The sequence below is a fragment of the Anabrus simplex genome, chromosome 6, assembly GCF_040414725.1.
Source record: "Anabrus simplex isolate iqAnaSimp1 chromosome 6, ASM4041472v1, whole genome shotgun sequence".
Taxonomy (NCBI): domain Eukaryota; kingdom Metazoa; phylum Arthropoda; class Insecta; order Orthoptera; family Tettigoniidae; genus Anabrus; species Anabrus simplex.
Window position 1 is genome coordinate 109,025,462 of NC_090270.1, and position 22,732 is coordinate 109,048,193.

At 41.4% G+C, this 22,732-nt stretch overlaps 1 protein-coding gene across 1 annotated transcript in view; it reads left to right on the forward strand.

Annotated features, from left to right (window-relative positions):
- Positions 1-22,732, forward strand: part of sn (fascin domain-containing protein singed) — a 524,541-nt gene that overhangs the window by 479,252 nt on the left and 22,557 nt on the right. The window contains exon 4 of the mRNA XM_067149067.2: positions 20,664-20,820. Within this exon, the coding sequence (XP_067005168.1) occupies positions 20,664-20,820 (157 nt within the window). The remainder of the gene's footprint in view (positions 1-20,663; positions 20,821-22,732) is intronic.

A 22,732-nucleotide genomic window follows, 5' to 3' on the forward strand; every position in this document is an offset into this window, starting at 1 on the left:
TTGGTTTTTTGCTCGTACTCAACGAGGGATCCCACCTCTACCGTCTGAAGGGCATTGTCCTGGAGCGTTGAGACTTTGCGTCGGGGGGTGAAACTGGGGAGGAGAACCAATACCTCGCCTAGGCGGCCTCACCTGCTATGCTGAACAGGTGCCTTGTGGGGCGATGGGAAGATCGGAAGGGACAGACAAGGAAGAGGGAAGGAAGCGGCCGTGGCCTTAAGTATCATCTCGGCATTTTCCTGGAGAAGTAGGAAACCACGGAAAACCACTTCAAGGGTGGCTGAGGTGGGAAGCGAACTCCCTCTACTCAGTTGACCTTCCGAGGCTGAGTGGACCCCGTTCCAGCCCTCGTACCACTTTTCAAATTTCGTGGCAAAGCCGGGAATCGAACCCGGTCCTCCGGGGGTGGCATGCCATTCTTTTGTTTAATAGTGTGGATCTTTTTACAGGTACCTATGTTATTTGTGTTATAATTGTTCCGATGACCTAGATGTTAGGCCCTTTAAACAACGAGCAAATGTTATAATAATTTTTTCGACAGGCTGAAAAACTTCAGAGTTACATTAATTCGATACTGGAAAATATGGCTTCCTTCTTAACTAAATATACACAAGAAAAAAGAAAAAGACTACTTTTAGACAAAACACAAGTGTCACCTCGCTCCAAGCTGATGGTGCGTTCCTCACCCTAACTCGTCATGGCAGGGGGAGGAGGGGTGGAAAGTCCATGTTAAACGACCCGAAATTCCTTTACTGCGGAGAGGCAAGTTTTTCTTTGCTATTGTACTTTGTGCCTGAAGTGTTCTCCGATACCTTGTGTCGATGTAGTTAACGTTAGCACTAAACGAGCAAGTTTTGTTGCTTTACACGACTGTTGATATCGCTATCATAGCCCAGGGGACCTCCAGCCAATTTTACGTGGAATCCGAATCAGCCGTATGTTATGTTAAAAAACCCACATGCATTGGTCGGGATTCGAACAGTTACCATCATGGTGAGAAGTCAGGATTATGTCGGTCTGCTATCATGCCTCTATAACTTTAGTACTGATGACTACCAGGAAAGAGGCAGACGTGGTTTCAATCTTCAGGACCATCCCGTAATTCTTGTTTTCAAGCGGAGTTGAAAGGAAATCCGTTCATAGAATGACAGAGAGTGGAATTGTAACTCCTATTTCTTCTCAGTTGTGTTAACAGAGGCAGCGTGCGCCCCATCCCGTCATATTTCAGTACGTGACAGTCGGAAATCCAACCCGGACTTAACACACGGAGGGATGGTGGTGAGGTATTGTAGTAACACCTAGCGTATGGCGGCGTAGTCCAACAATGTACGTTGAGTGCTCAACCCGAAGACTCATTGGATCCCCAATAGCTCCACTATCGCCTGTCATACCCCAAGCGACACTTAAGAGACGTCCCAGGAAAATAAGTGAGGTCGTTTCTCGTTTTTCTCACTATGCCAAAAGATTGTTACAAATCACTAAATCAGTCCGCTAAGCGTACCGAAATGCGTATTCTAACCAACCCTAAGAGTTACACCTTGACATCAGGTACCGCTTGCACAACAATTGGCGTTACTAACACTGGATAGCTGAAGTCACTTTCATATTGTCAAAGCCAAGGATGAGACACAGTTCTAGCCCTTCAGGAAAGCAACTCAATGTTGAAAATATCCTAGGGATATGAGCTACGAATTTTAGGTGAATAAAATATAATAAAGTAGGAGAATATATTATTTATTTATTCCTAAAAACAATCCTTTTTCTTAATCGTTATCCGGTCGATTAGATTAGCAGCTACCGAGCTCGATAGCTGCAGTCGCTTAAGTGCGGCCAGTGTCCAGTATTCGGGAGATAGTAGGTTCGAACCCCACTGTCGGCAGCCCTGAAGATGGTTTTCCGTGGTTTCCCATTTTCACACCAGGCAAATGCTGGGGCTGTACCTTAATTAAGGCCACGGCCGCTTCCTTCCCACTCCCAGCCCTTCCTTGTCCCATCGTCGCCATAAGACCTATCTGTGTCGGTGCGACGTAGCAAAAAAAAAAAAAGATTAGCAGTTTGCGTCTTCTACCACTACGAGGGCTAATGTGAGTCAATGGATTTTTCACTTAAGCAGCACTACGAGCCCTAACTGTGAGTTTAACTTAAGCCCTTATAACTACATTACCTGCCTTTGCTGGCAGGACCTAGTGTTTACAGTGCACTAAGTCTTCTAGTATGGGCTAGAACAATTTTGTTACTTTCATTGATCTCTGTCTTACCATTGGCTTTGACAATATGAAAGTGACTGAGGTATGAGCGATGCTAGTAATGGCATTCCGTATGCAGCCAGTCCCTGCTGTGAATGCTGTGAAAATGTTGCTCAAGGAACGGTTGGTGCATGCATTTTAGTGGGCTTGGCAGACCGTTATGTAATAGCAACTTCTGGTTCGGTGAGGAAAGCAGCGGGAAACTACCTCACTCCTCATTTCCCTAGTACACCTCTTCACTGATACCTAGGCCATCTATGACAGCTGATGGCGGAGTGTTGAGGATCCAACCAGCCTTAGGGCTGATGACTGAACATACATACACAACTACATTCCGTGTGGGTATTTTTCAAAAAATCAAACAACGCCTGAGTGTATTGAACTAAGGTATACGTTACAGAAATAATTAACTTAATTAGGCTAGAATTTGAATAAAAAAGGAAAACGAGTAAAGAAAATAGCGGATTTAGGCTGTTTTCTTGGAACTCCATTTAAGCCCTTCAACGTTCAGCACAATTGAGAAAATTGCTTAATTTTATATTTTTATTTCCATAGTATGGACACCCCTACTTTGTCTGCTAAGAAACTGTTTTCAGCATTACAAATATTCTATCTTTCTATACCATACGCATCCCATACCAGGAATCATAGTGGATAGTGTTTCGCCAGAAATTGATCTTGGCAATGTCTACCAATAAGAAAAACTTAATACGGTTTTATAAAACTAGTTTTAAATGTAATAGGATCCATCTCTGATTCTGTAATTAATTTTTAAATATATTCAGTTATAGACTGTGCTTTTCTATGACAAGTCTGCAAGTATTTGACAACTTGGTGCCTCTACACGAATGGGTATAGGCAGTAACCTAATGTGGCCTCTTACCTTGAAATCATTTAGCACATAAGCCAACCTCGTTTCGTGATTGTCCCTCTTCTTTTACCATGTACAGTACAGCTGATCCACTAGTCCGGCAGGTAATTTACCCTACTTTATTCACACCTCGTACGACCCAACTACAGAAGACGATTGATGTTGGTGGCTTCACCGAACGTCACTCTATTGTGAAAACCTTCCTGCCATTTTTCACACCGGTTGGTACCATTATTATTATTTAATAATAATAATAATAATAATAATAATAATAATAATAATAATAATAATAATAATAATGCAGCTAGTGTATTGATGACCTTCTAAAGTGGTAACACTTCGCTGGTTCGCGTACTAATTGCACGGTCCCAATGTGTGCCGCTACCGAAGGAAGGTGGGCTTAACTTTAACTGGACTCTTTCTGAGATCAAGTGAGCATATCTGTCGGTCAACACGTGATTAAGTTCTAGATTAATTTGATCGGACCGAGTGAGTTAGTTACGCGTTACGGGTCGTGTAGCTATGAGCTAGCTTTCGGGGATTTCAACGCCGCTGTCGGTATTACTGAAGGTGGCTTTCCGCGGTTTCTCATTTTCACGCTAGGCAAATGCTAGTGCCGTACCTAAGTGAAAGCCATGGTCGTTTCCTTCCCAGTCCTAGTCCTTTGCTATCCAGTCGTTGCCATAAGACCTGCGATGTAAATCCAACGGCGAAAAGAAAATCTTACGTAATTTTCTTGTTTTCTTGAAGTAATTCCGAGGACTACCGCTAGGTACCATGTGGTAGCTGATAACAGCGCCACAGCGGGGAAAATAGCCGATTTCAAGCATCAGCGCGTTGGCGTACTGTTAAGACGGTAACTTGAAGTTACTACGAACTGTGACTTGAAGCTTTGTCGTTACGAACTTGGACGCTATGTACAATTAATACGTATATCCATCAATACAGGATGTTTAAAAAGAATGACTTAATTTGAAAACCGATAGTTATCTACGCACCTACGAAACCCACACGAATGAAACTTCAATACTGTGAACCGCCAATGCGCTCTTTAAAGGACCACTCCTGCTGGATGCCATGGCCGGTTTAGTTGACTGTCGCTAGATGCCAGTAAGAGGGCCCGCGTAGGCCCTAGGCGTAGTCTTCGATATGGCGTCTACGGTAGGCAGCAGAAGGCAAAGTTGGTAATTAAGAAGCAGAATGCGTTTACGTAATTGCTCCACCGGTACCAAAACAACTTTCGTCGCTGGTGTCGACAATTTGAAACACGGGTGCCCACGACCTGGCACAACGGTTTTGGCTCCCGCAATCTCCAGACCATACCATGCGACTTCTTATAGAGACACGTCAGAGAGAGTCTTTATGTTCTACCATTACACGCTAACTTGGGGGAGCTCAGAACCAGAATCGCGGCTGCAGCGCACTAAGTGACACAAGACCATCCCAGACGCGTTTGGGACGAATTCAGCTATCACCTCGGTGTTATCTGTGTAGCAGGTGGAGAGCATATTGGCATTTGTAATTAAGAGTGAAACTGAGGATTTACGTAATAGTACCAATCTGATTTGTTCGGTAAATGTAACACATTTCCATGGTGTCTAAATATACGTAATAGAAACAGGGCCATTTTTTTCGAACACTTCCTTTATACTCTGTATGTGCTAGGAAACGTCCCCTTAACCGCGGTCGATCCTACAGAAACTGAGCCCAGACATTTACAACGGCCACTAGGTTGCAAAGATCGACTGCAGTTTTATTCGGGTATCGGGGAACTGTAAGTTTTTGTTGTTCTTGTTGCCGTATTTGCTGAAGAGGTCACTAGTTGAAAATGAACATTAAAAAGCGTCCAACTAAACAGCGTCATTTGAAATCACAGCAGAACAAATTACAAACAAGTAGCTCATATCTTACAAGAGACTTGCCTCTCAGTAGTGTTTCAATACATCCTTATAGTATGTACGTTTGTATGTATAGTCACATCGTGTAGTGTAAACCGGCCTTGTGCGTGCTGTGGAACGCATGCAGGGAGTAGGGAGAGGCTTTACCCACCTCCCGTACCAAGTCGTTCTCTCTATTGATCCATAGGGCTCAGGGCTCCCCTCAGGCAGAGTACGCTTTCAGCTCGAAGAAACTTCATTTGCATATTTACGTAGAAGTGTCTCTCCTTCAAGTACCATGGAAAGGTTCACAGTCTTGTGTTGTTGACTACATTTAGACTCCAGTACTACTTTCCCTCAGAGATATGAAAATCCACAGCCTCTTTCCAGTCATTCGACCGGGTCAGGAATGGAATGAAGCCCCCATCTAGCGGCGAGGATAGGAATTGCGCCTGTCGCACTCCTCCGGGACAATGATTAATGAATGACAGATGAAATGAAATGATGTTGGAGAGTGTTGCTGGAATGAATAATATGACTGGGGAAGCCGGAGTACCCGGAGAAAAATCTGTTCCGCCTCCGCTTTGTCCAGCACAAATCTCACATGGAGTAACCGGGATTTGAACAACGGAACCCAGCAGTGAGAGGCCGGCGAGCTGCCGCCTGAGTCACGGAGGCTCCCCTCTCTCTCAGGGATATGATTTTTTAAATTATTATTATTATTATTATTATTATTATTATTATTATTATTATTATTATTATTATTATTATTATTATTAGCGATCGTTTCAATTCCCTACTTTATTCTCATACAAGAAATCACACTTCTGACCACCACGGAAAACTTCAGCCCGGCTGAGTGGCTCAGGCGGTCAAAGTCTGGGCTTCTGAGTCCAAGTTGGTGGATTTGATCCGGGCTTAGTCCGGTATTATTTAAAGGTGCTGAAATACGCAAGCTTCCTGTCTCACGGGCACGTACAGTATTTTTATTGTCAGTGTTTTTATTTCATTCCTCGTGCGCAGTTATTCTGTTTGCTATTCACAATTAGCTCACTATTAGTTTGTTCATAGTTGAAGGTTACTTTTAGGTTAGTTTTAGAAGGTTAGGTTAATTTAAGATAGGATAGATTCGTGTGTTTCCTCCTGTGGATTTAGTTTGAATGGTGTATTATTGAAAATGTCCGACTCATTGGCTGAATGGTCAGCGTTGAGGCCTTCGGTTCAGAGGGTCCCGGGCTCGATTCCCGGCCGCGTCGGGGATGTTAATAGCGTCTGATTAATTTTCCTGGCCCAGAGACTGGGTGTTTGTCCCAACACTTTCCTCTTCATATCCAGACAACACACTAGCAACCACCACAGAAACACGCAATAGTAATTACATCCCTCCATATATGTTGGTGCTAAGAAGGGCATCTGGCCGTACAACATGGTCAAATCCACATATTCTACACAGTTCGCGCACGCGACACCACAGATGTGGGAACAGCGGAAGAAGTGTATTATTGAAAATATGTGAATATTTTGAGAATGAATCATGACTTTCAAAACGAGTGTCCGTGAGAGGGGCGGGGCACTGCGTATTGTTGGCAATATTGTTTGGTGGTGTTTATTTTCTGTAGTTCAGCGCATTGTTGCCACTCAACTGTCAAGACTCCAACTCTGGGAAAAAGACTCATCAGAAACAATGGAACGGAGTTCGCTGCAACTTACGAATCCGCTAGTTTGTAGTTCCACCAAAAGATGGAGTCCTAGTGAAATGGCTCGGTGACAGATACAAATTCATCCGTGGCCGCCAGTTACATTTCATTATGCTCTCTTATGATCAGTATCGCAATATGATAGCGGCAGAGAGAAATTGTGACGACTTAATAACCAGCTATGAATTAGAGAGATCCCCGATCTGATTTGTCCAAAAGCTATATGTAGCCATTCTCCTGGCGTACGCCTTACGTAACATTTCGTAAAACTGGTTTCATCGTGAAACCATTGTTCTGCCAGGAACTGTAGATCATTATTTAGCCTAGTTATTGCATCGTTAACGTCATACCTTGTTCTTAGTGTATGAAGAATCAGCAGAATGATGAATGACGAGACATAGTTCATTCTCGTTGAGGAGTTGAAGAAATTCAATGCAGACTAGTGGACCTTAGCTAATGTGTACGTGTCAGATAATACTGCTAAGAAGTTTGTAGACCAGGCTGCGTTTTCAATTAATCTAAATTTAATAAATAATAGTGTTATTTGATTTACGTCTCACTAACTACTTTTGCGGTTTTCGGAGACGCTGAGGTGCCGGAATTTAGTCCCGCAGGAGTTCTTTTACGTGCCAGTAAATCTACTGACACGAGGCTGACGTATTTGAGCACCTTCAAATACCACCGGACTGAGCCAGGATCGAACCTACCGGGCGAGTTGGCCGTGCGCGTAGAGGCGCGCGGCTGTGAGCTTGCATCCGGGAGATAGTAGGTTCGAATCCCACTATCGGTAGCCCTGAATATGGTTTTCCGTGGTTTCCCATTTTCACACCAGGCAAATTAAGGCCACGGCCGCTTCCTTCCAACTCCTAGGCCTTTCCTATCCCATCGTCGCCATAAGACCTATCTGCGTCGGTGCGACGTAAAGCCCCTAGCAAAAAAAAAAGGATCGAACCTGCCAAGTTGGGGTCAGAAGGCCAGCGGTTCTCAACCGTCTGAGCCATTCAGCACTGCAAATTGAACCAACATGGACTATGTACGATTAATTCCCGCAAGACTACAGCCACTGTTCACGTTAACGGTGAGATGGAAACCATTATTCACGTCTTCGGTTCCTGCCGGTGTATTAGAACTTTTCGGACAGTGATGGGAAGAGTGAGCACAAGATAAAAGTTGGCGGTAGACTGTCGCTATTGTAACGGCCGTAGGGTTTGCAGGGCTTCGTAGACTTGCTTATGAGATTGTTTTCGCTGTTCCAGCTAACCTCCAGCTGAGCGCGCGAGTCAACACAGATCCATCTTATAACAGAGTATGCGTGTGACGTCACATGTTTAGCACACATGTTGCCTTACTTTGAAGCGCTATTTCATAAAAACTAAGTTTCAGATATTTTTAATTTGTTTAATTTTTTGGGGGAGGGGGACAAATAGCCTCCTCTTTTATCTGTTAATTGAAACAATAAACATAATCGTAAGTTAAATAACTCTCGGCGATGTAAGAGTTCTACCCAAACACTAAAAGCGTCGTAAAGTTTTTCTTTCCATATACCCGTTGTCAAGGAGCGTAAGTCTACGTTAAAAAGACACACATTTTGAGTCATATTTCGGACCATTTCCGTTATTGTTCAGGATTATTTTGTAACATGGCTTTCTCTTGAATTAGTGTGAATCGCTGTAACATTAAAATGAGTAAAAAATACTTTAGTTTCTTCGAATACTGGCAAAATGCTGATGTCTTTTATCACATAGTAATTAGAACAATGTATGCTGATAATTAAGAGAGCATGGAAGAAACCATTAAAAGATGTAAAATCAATAATGTTGTCAAATTTGCAAATTGGCTTTTACATCGCACCGACAGAAGTGTCTTACGGCGACGACGCGACGGGAAAGGCCTAGGAGTAGGAAGGAAGTGGTCGTGGCCTTAATTAAGGTACAGCCCCAGTATGTAAACAAACCCCCGAGCACTACAACCCTTGAAGGGCCTTGGCCTACCAAGTGACCGCTGCTCAGCCCGAAGGCCTGCAGATTACGAGGTGTCGTGTGGTCTGCCGTTATTCTTGGCTTACTAGACCGGGGCCGCTATCAGCCCTAGTATTTGTCGGGTGTAAAATGGGAAACCACGGAAAACAATATTCAGGGCTGCCGGCAGTAGAGTTCGAACCCACTATATCCCGGATCCAAGCTCAGAGCTGCGCGCCCTAACAGCACGGCCAACTCGCCCGGTAGTAATGTTGTCTATAGTGTGTAACTTAACTTTCAAACTCCTCTTGACATGAGTAATAATATTTAGTTAGTTATTTTAAAGAAGCCTCTTACGATAGGCAGGGAATACCGTGGGTGTTATTCTACCGCCCCCCACCCACAAGGGGATTTTCCTGATTTATCAGTCGATTTAGAGCCACATTATGATCCTCCTTCCTCGTTGTCGTCACCTTGGCAGCTGTTACCACTGATGAACGATTCGACTTTCCGCCAGTTACAGCTTTATATCCAGAGTTTTTTGACGGCGCCTAGAGAACTAGCTTCCGGCCACGTCAGCTCGGATAAGCTAGTACGGTAGAGCGTCCCGGTAACTAATGACTGTGGACAGCCCACTGTTGATATTCGTAATTCGTGCTGACATACGTAGTTAAGATTATTTTATGGTGCCCATTAGTTTTCATCCTTTGCATTATGCAGCCTGTTAGGATGTAATCGCCAACCGACAACTCTCATCTCCAGAGAAAGAATACCATAGATTTTTGCATATGGTGATAGTGATCGTGATGATGAACAGAATTTCTTCTGAACTTCTTGTATCGTCGCCATAAGACCTGTCTGTGTCAGTGCGATGTAAACCAATTCTCAATGAACTTCTTGTGTGCTTCTCCGCAACACAAACAAATCAGGATGTCTCAATTCACTATTCTTCGGAGTAATAATAATAATAATAATAATAATAATAATAATAATAATACCGAGCTCGTTAGCTGCAGTCGTTTAAGTGCGGCTAGTATCCAGTAATCGGGAGATAGTGGGTTCGAACCCCACTGTCGGCAGCCCTGAAGATAGTTTTCCGTGGGTTTCCCCATTTTCACACCAGGCAATGCTGGGACTGTACCTTAAAGGCCACGGCTGCTTCATTCTCATTCCTATGCCTTCCCTATCCCATCGTCGCCATAAGACCTATCTGTGTTGATGCGACGTAAAGCAAATAGCAAAATAATAATAATAATAATAATAATAATAATAATAATAATAATAATAATAATAATGTTATTGGCTTTACGTCCCACTAACTACTTCTACGGTTTTCGGAGACGCCGAGGTGCCGGAATTTTGTCCCGCATGAGTTCTTTTACGTGCCAGTAAATCTACCTACACGAGACTGACGCATTTGAGCACCGGACTTCGAACCTACCAAGCTGGGGTCAGAAGGTCAGCGCTCGACCATCTGAGCCACTCAGCCCGGCAGTAGATAATTATTTATTCAATAACTTTCGGTATTCCAAACTTTATGAAAGGCTGTTTTGAAAGTATGTTTCCCACACTTTTAATCGTTATACAGAAGGCATCGGGAACAGTTCTAAATACCCATCATTAAGTACTGTTCCGGTATATGTTTGAAAGAAATTGAAACAAAACCACAGAGCAGTAATTTACGGCATGAATGTTCTGCGGTTTTCTATAAATACTTCGGTAGTTGTAGAATGATTTTTAGTTTCACGTTTTTGTTAATGTGACCTTAGTTTTTACCTGGAATCAGAACCACAGGACGTTACTTTTCTTCACAATCATCCCAGATGTATGGGCCGGAATTCGAACCGTCGTCGGCTCAGTGAGAAGCTGGTGATTTTGCTACTCGGCTATCACGCATCTGATTTCAAAATATTTTTCTAGCACTGTATTTTGTTAACTCGACAGTAAAAAAAGGATTGGGAGAGAACAGACGTAATGTTCATATTCTTAGAAATAAAACAAATGGAAATCCATTTTAAGGAAAGCAGAGGGTGATTTTAACCTCTGTTCCCCGTATCTCTGTGAACTCGCCATAAGAAAAGCAGCTGTAACGCTCAAACCATATTAATGGTGCCAGTTTGATTAGGGTTCTTCATAAATACTACAGATGTCGGAAAAAGAGGCTCCATTATTAAGTCTCGCTCACTTAGCAAAATTACTGTTCTAACTTTCGTAACACAACCTATGAATTAACCCGAATGTCAGATGATGGTTTACCATAGTGGATCATTGTGTACTACCAACCAAACATTTTTCTTCGGGAAATCGGTATTGGTTTGTGCTTTTACAATAAACCTGGTTAGTTTCCTCTTCCTGAAGAGGTTTAGATGAACGTAGATTCACCTAGGCCTGTATCTATGTAAGTGATGTCTAAGAAGGAACACTGTTGTCTTGTCTCCTGTGGAAACCACCTCGCGTACAACCTTGTGTAACTTGATACCGATGTACAGTACATGGTATCTGCAGGACGCAGGAATCGTAGCTCTTATCAGGATTACCATCACAGAAAGGAAGTTAGGTGCTGATATGGGAACTAAGGAGAGGAGAATTTAACACTTGATAAAGGAACTTCTTCGTTGGAGGTAGATCGCGATAAAATTGAATGTATTAAGTAGACCTAAGTTTGATGTAGGCCTAATTGATTAAGCCCATTTTTATCGTAATTACTTGCCAAGTAAATTAAATAGTTCTGTCATCTGTCTTCAGCTATTCGTCATAGCTAGAGGTATTGGGAATCGTAACAAGAGATTCGCAGCCTTTATTTATTTATTTATTTATTTATTTATTTATTTATTTATTTATTTATTTATTTATTTATTTATTTATTTATTTATTTATTTATTTAATACTAACTATAAAATGCAACTCAAGTTCTCTATGTCGATGCTGTAATTTCTAAAACATATATTATTTTTACAGTTGGCTTTACGTCGCACTGACACAGATAGATCTTCTTGCGACGATGGGATAGGAAAGAGCTATGAGTTGGAAAGAAGTCGCCGTGCCCTTAATTAAGGTACAGCCTGGTGTGAAAATGGGAAACCACGGAAAACCATCTTCAGGGCTACCGACAGTGGGCTTCGAACCCACTATCACCCAAATGCAAGCTCGGGGCTGCGCGCCCCTAACCGCACGGCCAACTCGCTCGGTAAAATAATACTTATATGAGCATTTTAAATAAGAACATAGTTTTCCTTATTCGATGAAAAGAGGTAACTGTGTCTCAGGAGGAAATATTCATTCAACAAAACGCCACCGCTGCTGGGCTGAGTGGTTCAGACGGTAGACCACTGAATTTCTGAGCCTTAGTTGGTGTGTTCGATTCGACTCCCACCTGTAGTATTTGAAGGTGTTAAAATATGGCAGCCTCTCCTCCGTAAATTTACCGGCATGTAAAAGAATTGCTGCAGGGCAAAATTCCAGCACTTCGGGGTCTCCGTGAAAGTAAAAGGACTGTAGTTCGTGGGACACAAAACTATTATTATTATTATTATTATTATTATTATTATTATTATTATTATTATATAATTAATATTATGAATTATAATAATAAATAGAAACTAGGAAGAAATCTGGAAATGGAAATCAGTTGCATGAATTTCGGAGTGATTTAGTTCATCAAACATAAATGAAATAAAAATAATGGCCACCGTAAATATCTAAACACTGTTCTAGTGAAAGGTGCTTCGTTAAAAAGTTCATCTCTTTAAAAAAACACAAATACTAGGCTGTACGGAAATCAATGCCCGAAATGCACAATGTCCATATTCAGTCGTCTCTGCCTCCTATTGTACGGGACGTCTGGAAACGTGAATAGTACCCGTTGAAGATCATCACAATAGTTAGCCTTTACGCCACACAAAGTGAAGCTGTAGGTGTCGTAAGACGTACTACAGTGTTGTGTACTTGTTCGGACGACGCGAGTAGCAGGTAATTATGCTGCACGAGTTCAAAACGTGCACGGCGTCCGAAAACTGTCGAAATGTAGTGAGGAAATTAAGGGTAGACTCAACCTCAGAACGGTCAGCGCTTCTAGTTTAAGTATCGTACCGGAATCAGTCTCTCAAAGATGAGGAATGCAGAGAATGCATGTGAAAATGCCAAAGTTCGGAAATGCTGGGAGTAAAACACACATACGACGACTATAAATTCGACTGAACCCGGGAACAAGACTCTTATCATTGAAGTCTCCTTTCTCGTATAGTACGTCGTGGAGGATCCCTAGTTAAGAGAGACCAGAGTAAGGGATGAAATATAACATGTGGCACAAGGTTATCTAGAGTATTATAAAGCGGAGGAAGGCAGGCATTCAACAACACTCATTTGTTATGTGGGTTGCCTGAGATGAAGGGGCATTATAACGACTCTTATAGCTGGTATACAGACTGTCCCAGCCCTTCTATTAACATTTATATCTCAACCATAGAAACGGTGGTTCACTGTATAAATACTCAGTCCTCCTTAGGAATCGTAAATCCCCTACATCTGACCTAAAATACGACAGTGATATTTACGTTGCTGCAAAGGTGGCATTCAATGCAGTTTAATGCATCTATTTTTTCATTTAATTTTCGACGCTTGATTAAATTGAATCATATGGAGGATCCCTAGTCAGAAGAGAACAGAGTAAGGGATGAAATATAACCTTTAGGACCTGTACTTCGACAGCCAGACAAAATCTCGGTTTAAATTTATGCGACAGTTTGCACATTTATTTGGAAATTCGGTCGAAAACATTTATGTGGGAGAATAGTCTCTACTTTAGCTATGGAGAAGTTCGAGAGGCAGTTAACGCCCTTAACTGAGACTTTACTTCTATCTGAGACTTTGCTGTCGGAATCCCGTCCAGCTATCACAGAATTTTTAAAGACTTCCCAAGCTAACAAGTTGTTGACTCTTAACTATATGAGTTGCATGCAAGAACTAAAACTACAAGCTGCCTAGGTAGCCATAGTCGTTACGGCGTCATTGCATGATGTTGCCACGTAGTTATTTATCGGTTCGAGTCCTATTAGTCCAATATATACGCAAGTTTATCGTCGGTTAACTGTATCAATATTGCGTTCAAATGAATCACCATTTGATACGTGACTCGAATTTATTATTAGTTGCAGTTGAACTCTCACTAAGAAACATACTACTGTATTTCTGTAAGTCGTCGGCGCAAAAGGATAGCTAGAATTTTCTTTTCACATCTGCAGTTGGAACGATTACTAGGTTGTGGAATAACCTGACCTTAAAGTTCGGTATGAAATCGTATTTTACAGACCTGACATAGTTTGTTCACTTACTAACTTTTGATGATATTCTTTTAACATTCGTTACCTAGGATAATTTTAGTGTTTTCTATTCAGGCAAAGATAAACTCAAACTGAGCAACAGTTTATTTTAGCCTTATCCTTTGCGCAGTTTTAGTGATTTCATATATTCTGGAGGTAAAGGGCAGTATTGATATTTTTTGGTTATTCAGATCTTACTATTTTATTGTGACAATTTTGATAGTTAACTAGCACTGTAGCAGACTTTAGATGAAAGTTTTCTGTTCCGTTCCGTACAGAAGGGAAAGACGTGAAGAGAAAGAGAGGAGACTGAAGAAATAAACAGTTTCCGGTGCGCGACTAGAATGTCTTCTTCCCCAGGTTCATGAAGGTCACTACAAGGTCGACGGTAGTCAACTGTGCTGAAGTTCTCTGCCAGTTTACTACGTTGAGTATTAAGATCTTTGTTTTGGGGACGATTAAAAAGCAAATAATAAAAATGCTGCACTTGTAATTGACATCAGATTTTTTACCCGTCCTGATAGGATGAAGGGTTTTGATTGTGTTCATTTGTGTTTAGAGATTTAGGGGTCCAGCAGGGGACGATCAGTGCAAAGTTTTCATTTATTTATTCATTTATTTACTGCTGTTGGTTGGGTTTTGAATGGTCAGAGCAGCGCCCTTATGTTCAGATAGTCTTCGATTTGATTCCGGGTCGGTCCCTGGTATTTTAGCCGCAAATGATTAATGCCCCTGACTAGGGGACTGGGTATTTGTGTGTTCGACCTCTTCACACACACACACACACACACACACACACACACACACGCTTGGACGGTTAAGGCGCTGGTTTTCTGAGCCCAAGTTGGCAGGTTCGATCCTGGCTCAGTCCGGTGGTGTTCGAAGGCGCTCGAATACGCCATCCCCCTGTCCTTAGATTTACCGGCACGTAAAAATACTCCTGTGGGACAAAATTCGGCACCTCGGCGTCTCCGAAAACCGTAAAAGTAGTTAATGGGACGTAAAACTAATAACATTATTTCTCTAAGTCAAGAATAATGATTATAGCACCTTAATACCCAGTTCAGACGACTACCTCTATTTTGTGCATTAAATTTTATCTTTAGCCAGCAGTGCAATTCCTCGTATGTTGTTTTTGTTTCTGGCAATCTTTTTCTGTGAAAAAAATTCTAGATATTTGAACTCGGGTACTTTCAGTTCTTTTCCACCATTGCATAACGTGAAACTCGGGCAAACTATCCATTTTGATACTTCTTTCTTGTTTTTATTTGTTTTCGAAAGAAAGGTATTTATGAACATACATACAAGTTTACCTATGTAGGTATATGCTTGTAGTTCTCTCTTTCGTGTAGGCACTCTTAATGTGCTGGGATTTAATTCCTCACAAGCGAGCGCCTAACCAACAGTCTAGGAATTTGGAAAATAAGTTTACTAGTAAATATGACGTTGAGTTGTTTTACCTGCATTCATTGCAAGAACAGACCCGTATATGCAAAGTAATCTGCAGAAAAATCACACATTCGCGACAAACGAAGTTATGTAGGTTCAGTAACATCAATCGTTTCCTTGTTTCCGGCTGGGCCCAGGACACTTGCCCTTGGTAGCCTAGGCCTGCTCTTGATAACTGGCTATTATCTCCACTTTGCTCCTTATCTACCAATTAGTTTTTCTCGAGACGTTTAATGGTCTCCTGATAGGATTAAAGTAGCCTATCATGTGTGTCATTCATCATATCTGTTTCGTTTTTTAAATACGTTGCTGACATTATCGCACCGGCTAAAATTAGATTTACTGAACAATGTACTGTGGTCTGTTGAACGTGAAAGAAACTGACCAGAGAGACTCTTCTCGAAATAGACATGAATGGAAAACGCTGGATTACATACACCGTTTGAATTTTTAAACTAGCTGGATTACATACACCGTTTGAATTTTTAAACTATGAATGAGTCTTACTCGCAGAGGCGTAACGTTAGGGCCTGGAGGGCCTGCAGTGCAGACGGGCTCGCGTCTTTAAGGGGCCCGCAGACTCCTCGCTAAAAGAAAAATAAACTAATGTAACTCTGCAGGGAAATGGCCAAGGCGATTTTGTAGAATCAGTCGAAAGTTTGTTTTAAAATGTGTACGTTGAGGGAATAATTGCCACTCGTTTGCATCTAGCAACAGTTCCTTGTACTGAGTGTAACGCAGCACAACTGTGAACAATGCTTGCTCTTGCTGTCTCTCGTAACACTGTGGCAGGCTCCTCACAAAAGACCCGCTCCAAATTATTGAAAAATAATCACAACAATATAAATGGATATAAAAACATATTTTAGTTAGAAAGAGGATACTTACTTCATGTATAGTGCATCTGAGACAGTATTATGCACAAAATTTGCTGAACATTTAACTTCTGTCACACATTATTGGACAACAGTGTAAATGCCAGTAAGAATGTTTTGTAACAAAACAATCGGTCAGTTCATTTTCGAACGAGCTCTCTATGCGCGAAGTTATTAATGAGCTTATAAGTTGTACGGTTAGATATTTTTCAAACTTTTTTGAACAGTTTCTTGTTTAATTTTGTTCCTATATGTTTCTGTGTTGTAACTGAATACATTATTATTGCAGACTTCAGTATCGGTTGCAGGTTATAGTTTTAAGTTCCTGACAAATGAAACCAGGGCGCATACATTTTTTATTCTTTCAAAATAGTTTCACGGTATAAAGCTTCATCCCTTTCTGTACCTTTCAGTGGACTCGTCCACTACACGTGCTTACGCTCGCTGTTCCCCACTTTAATCACCAGTCTGTCAGTGGCAAGGTTTTTCTGTAAGCCTGGTCGTTTCCACCGTGCGCGACTCCTGACGTTCGCCGTCAGCGATCTTTGTTGTCGGTTTAAAAGTGTTTTGTGAGTTTCATGGATATATTTATCTTCAATACTACAATCTCTTTGCAACAAAAACTTCTATTTAGTTTCACGGATATATTTTTCTTTAATAATACAATGTGTTTTGCTACAAAAACCGGTATTTTATACTTCCCGGTCAAATCGACCATGCGCGACCTATCACGTATCTATTTTGACGAGACTTCTCGCGGGTTAAGTACGAACTACTAAGTTCAGTGACTTAGCCGTTAAACCTAGAGACAGTGTAATAAAAACCTACTAATCTTTTTTTTGCTTTACGTCGCACCGACACAGATAGGTCTTATGGTGACGATGGGATAGGAAAGGTCTAGGAATTGGAAGGAAGCGGACGTGGCCTTAATTAAGGTACAGCCCCGGCATTTGCTTGGTGTGAAAATGGGAAACCACGGAAAACCATCTTCAGGGCTGCCGACAGTGGGGCTCGAACCCACTATCTCCCGATTATTGGATACTGGCCGCACTTAAGCGACTGCATATACCTACTAATCTTACAATAATGTATAATTACTTTGTTTATATAATTTGACAATATATTACATTGTTTCTACCTGCTGTAGTTGAATTATATTAGCTGTTCATAGGTTTCATATTCTATTTGAGGGGGGGGGGGCGTATCCCATTCGTTACGCCTCTGAGTCTGTCAGTAGCGGTTACTGAAAGGGACTGCCGGAAGGGCACTATTTAAAAAAAATGTACATTCTTACTAAACACACACTAGTAAGCAAATGCATACTCGTTTTTTTCTAACCTGATAGTTATGTTTGTTAATAGTTTGGCAATCGGAAGAATCCAGATAAGTCACCATACTCAAACATTGTCCCACTAGCTGCATGCTGCGCCTAGTGCTAAAATTGTCAGTACGTTTAAAACCATACGGCCGCTACTGGTCTTAGTGTATCTTATTGCTTATGCCCCCAGTAATTTCCTTCCCGTGGTCATTTTCTACTCTTAAGGTTAGATTTAAGATTTTCTTGAACAGTCTTCCTCTTCTTTGTAGGACGCGTATGGCAATCACGAAGGTTTTGCTGGGTTTTGCTTTACTTTTACTATAAGATACTAGTTTCAGATTCCTCCTATCATCTTTCCTGTCGAACCGTCCGCCCTTGGTTAACTCTTGATCTTTCCGACCTCGACGGTATTAAGTTTAACAGACGAAGTTAGGCCCTATTCCTTTTCCCAGTTTTCTATGACTTCTTTCTTTGTTTATTCTTCTTCCTTTTGCCGGGGTCGCTTTTGCGATCTGTCTCTCACAGGTGAACTTGACCTAATATTACGGACTTATGCCCTTCGATGTAATTAGTCATTAAATTGACGTTTTGTAGTGGTTGGTATTGTCATAAATTATATGTAAATAAAGAGATACGTAGTAAGATACGCAATCCCCCAGCCAGAGGAAACCAACTAGATGCGGCCGGAAATCGAACCCGGGACCAGCTAAATCGAATGCTGCTATTCTGGCTATTCTACCAAAAGAGCCATATAACCTTTGCCTTGGAATATTCTTATTGAGTCACATTCAGTACATATAGACTATGCCTACTACATACCCGAAGAGATGTAAAGTACAGAACAAAAATGGCCACCCGGACACCAGTGGGATCCGAACCCACAACCTTTCGATTTTGCATCGATGTTGTTTTCTATTTCAAACATCCTACAGCCATTAGCCAGGATTCAAAACGCCTTGGTGAGACGTCGATGCGGATGTCACTGGACAGTCTCCCGCTATCACCGTCACCTCCCACCCAGCCCTTTCGGCTCTTAACTCTGTCCGTCCTCTCCCAAGTTGTAAGATGGCAGAGAGTGGAGGTTGATGTTGTGTGCATTATGCCTAGGGACACGAGTCAATCGGAATAATCTCCTTCGTAAAATAAATATAATTCTCAGTGGAAGAATGTATTCCTGTGCACAGTTGCAGGAAATAATATTCAATGTTGAGTGTATAAACGACAAGTTGTGAAAAAACCCGGACGAGTTAGCCGTGCGGTTAGGGACGCGCAGCTGTAAGCTTGCATCCGGGAGATAGTGGGTTTGATCCCCACTGTCGGCAGCCCTGAAGATGGTTTTCCGTGGTTTCCCATTTTCACACCAGGCAAATTCTGGGGCTGTACCTTACTTAAGGCCACGGCCCCTTCCTTCCCACTCCTAAGCCTTTCCTATCCCATCGTCGCCATAAGACCTATCTGTGTCGGTGCGACGTAAAGCCAATTCCAAAAAAAAAAATTTTTTTAAAGCATTAACTTAAGGAATACAACAAAATCGTATTAATGGCGCCTGTGAAACAGATGCGATCTATACTATATTTATTTTTGTGTTTCGTTTTCCCATACAAAAAATGAGGTTTGTATATTATTACAGAATATGCTTAAATATATCAAATACTGCGTATTCAAGATATGATTGTATTTGGGCTTATCGCAGTTGGTTCATGACAGCAGGCACGTTAGTGGACCGAGTACAGTCATCACATAAGTGTCACATTACCAACAGGAGAAGATATATTTTATAGAATAGTTTGTTACTGCTGCAAGGTGCAAGAAAACAATAGAATGAATTCAGAATGGAATGTGTGTAGATCGTACGGGCGCTAGCTTTGTTAGAGCGAAAGGAACCACTGAATCACAGAGGACTCGTCGAGTAACTGAACAAAATTAGTAGTAGTTATTGGCATGGTGATGGAGATGCAACGATGTAGCAATAAAATCACCATCATCGCTGACTACTCATATATTTTCACTAAGCACAAATTTACATATATACAAAACACAGTAATTAATCCTTGATCTGTCGAATGGTAGTCCTATCGATAGTAAACTCGCACAACTCAACTCCGTAGCACAACAGGACACTTAACTCACAACTTGACTCAACACTCTTTATATACATTCTGGCTACAATTCTAGATAATTCTGGTTTCTCACACCATATTAGATACCTGAAAGGTGCTATAATTAACATCCAGAAGTCCTTGGTAAGCCCATATTCTAGAATTATCTTGAAACAGGACCATCCTATCTAGAAGCTTATCATTATGGTGCATTACTTCAGTAATTCCAGAAGGACCTAGCTTGCGTCAGTGGCCGAGTGCAAACATGTCTCGAGCACGTAATCCTAGCCTTCGTCCTTTATCTCGTTATCCTAGAATTGCGTTCTTTGAACAATATTTGGAACTTCTACATTCAAACATAGCCATGTGGTCACAAACATAAACTGTCCCTGCTGCACCCGTGTGCTTTCTCGACTTGCTAAACCTGCTATTGTATTCACCACTGAAAACCACTGTTATATATCTATATATGTTTAGTGATTGAAATAAAAAAAATAAACAAACAATTAAAAATGGGATTGACAAGGCTAATAATAATAATTTCTTGTGGCTATTTCTATCAGAATGCAGCCCTTGTAAGGCAGACCCTCCAGTGAGAGTGGGCATCTGCCATGTGTATTGACAGTGATTTTCAGTGGTGAATAGATTGAAGTCAATACGGACCAAAACAAATTAAACCACAATGGTTTCCGGTAAGTTAATAAATTAAAAAACCTATTATTGTTAACGTAATCGGAACTGAAATTTTACACTGCACTATTTGCATTCTGAAGGCTTTGAGCTTGCCATCACTGGCTTATAAGATCAAGAACTCTATGTTATTACTTTCATAATGACAAATGGGTTAATTGAACTAATAACTTTTGCCCCTTTTTATACTTTTCTGTTAAGTTAGAACAGTTGTCTTGCATTCAGGTGCTGGAGGAGTATCATAAACTTATGTCTACTGTTTCAGGCGTGGATGTGACGGCCAACCAGGATGAGATTTCCGACCATGAGACCTTCCAGCTTGAGTTTGACGGCTCTACTAAGCGGTGGTACATTCGCACAATGCAGGACCGCTACTGGACTCTGGAGACTGGCGGTGGTATTCAGGCCTGTGGAGATAAGAAGTACGTACCCTGGTTGTACATTAAAATAACAATCCTGCATGTTTAATATACTTACTTTTAAGCTTTATCCAACTGTAGTGAATGTCCTCATCCTCCTCCGAGGGATTCTCAACTGATAAGAAGTTTTGGCGACCACATGCCTCAGAGTTGAGTCTGACCAGAGTGAACTTCAAGAGTTTGCTGTGGTCTAACTATACTATTTGCAGTTGCAAAGAAATTCAGTTTAGAGTGGCACTTCAAAACAAATACTATTCTCTTCTTACGCATAGGACAAAATTCAGGAGCTTCAGAACAACAGTGCGATTCACTACAAATTCAAGGATGTCCTTGGAGACCCAGCTAACCAAGAACTTGTCATCTGAAGTGTCTTACTCCCTGCTTATTTTCAACACTCCAAGATATGGCCCTGTGATATCACTGGGTCGACATACCTGGGTACATATTGAATCGTTTTCTGTTACGAGCTTGGTGAAAAATGAGTATCATTAAAAACCCACTTACCAGCGTCTTAAAAACCTGCTGCTCCTGGCAATATAATTTACGAACCCCAACATTGGTGGACAAAATACATTCAAAAGCTTTGTAAAGACTAAGCTTGTTTTGTTTCATGTCGGTGTTCTCAGTGTGGAATATGTTATTTACTTGTAGGCATTTTAATATACTGTATTATCTCTTCAATAGTAGCCTCTGTGGCTCAGGCGGCAGCGCGCCGGCCTCTCACCGCTGGGTTCCGTGGTTCAAATCCCGGTCACTCCATGTGAGATTTGTGCTGGACAAAGCGGAGGCGGGATAGGGTATTCTTTGGGTACTCTGGTTTTCCCTGTCATCATTCATTCCAGCAACACACTCCAATATCATTTCATTAATCATTTGTTAATCATTGCCCCAGAGGAGTGCGACAGGCTTCGGAAGCCGGCACTATTCCCATCCTCGCCACTAAAAGGGGGCTTCATTCACTCCATTCCTGACCCGGTCGAATGACTGGAAACAGGCTGTGGATTTTCATTTCACATCTTCAGTTATTATTTATGAGGCAGAAGTACTTCAATTGTAATTGAGAGACTTCCTACCTTTTCAATACGTTTATTATTATTGTTTTGTCTGTATCTAGAACAAACATATAATTAGAACAATGCTTAATTAGTACAAGTTTCATTCCTCTATATGGGACATCTTCATGAAGATATTATATATATCTAAAAAATATAATTGACAAGATGTTTAAGGTAATGATGGAAACATTTTAAAAGTAAAAAGAAAGTGTGTGTCGTAGTATCTTCTTCTAGTTAGACGCTGCTTATTTGGTGGCATTTTTAATCCTTAATTTAGTAGTTTGTAGCTAAAATCTTTCTTCAGTTGTCTAGTGATGTTTTGTGATCTTAACAATAAAAAGGGGACTCTTAAATCTAGCTGGGAAACTCCTCTCGACTGCAATTGAGGCACAATACACAAGTATTTTCTTGTATCTGTTGTTATATTTAGGAGTCTATAAAAGGCAAGTTTTAGTTTATTTTGGTGTGAAGAACTTGGTTGTTACTGTGTGGGTATGTTACAAAATGTCAAATACTCACGTCACAATGAAGTTGTCAGACTCGTTGGCTGAATGGTCAGCGTACTGGCCTTCGGTTCAGAGGGTCCCGGCTTCGATTCCCGGCCGGGTCGGGGATTTTAGCCTTCATTGGTTAATTTCAGTGGCTCGGGGGCTGGGTGTTAGTGCTGTCCCCAACATCCCTGCAACTCACACACCACACAACACTATCCTCCACCACAATAAAAACGCAGTTACCTACACAAGGCAGATGCCGCCCACCCTCAGCGAAGGGTCTGCCTTACAAGGGCTGCACTCGGCTAGAAATAGCCACACGAAATTAAAATTAAAACAATGAAGTTCATAAATTGCATAAGTACTTTT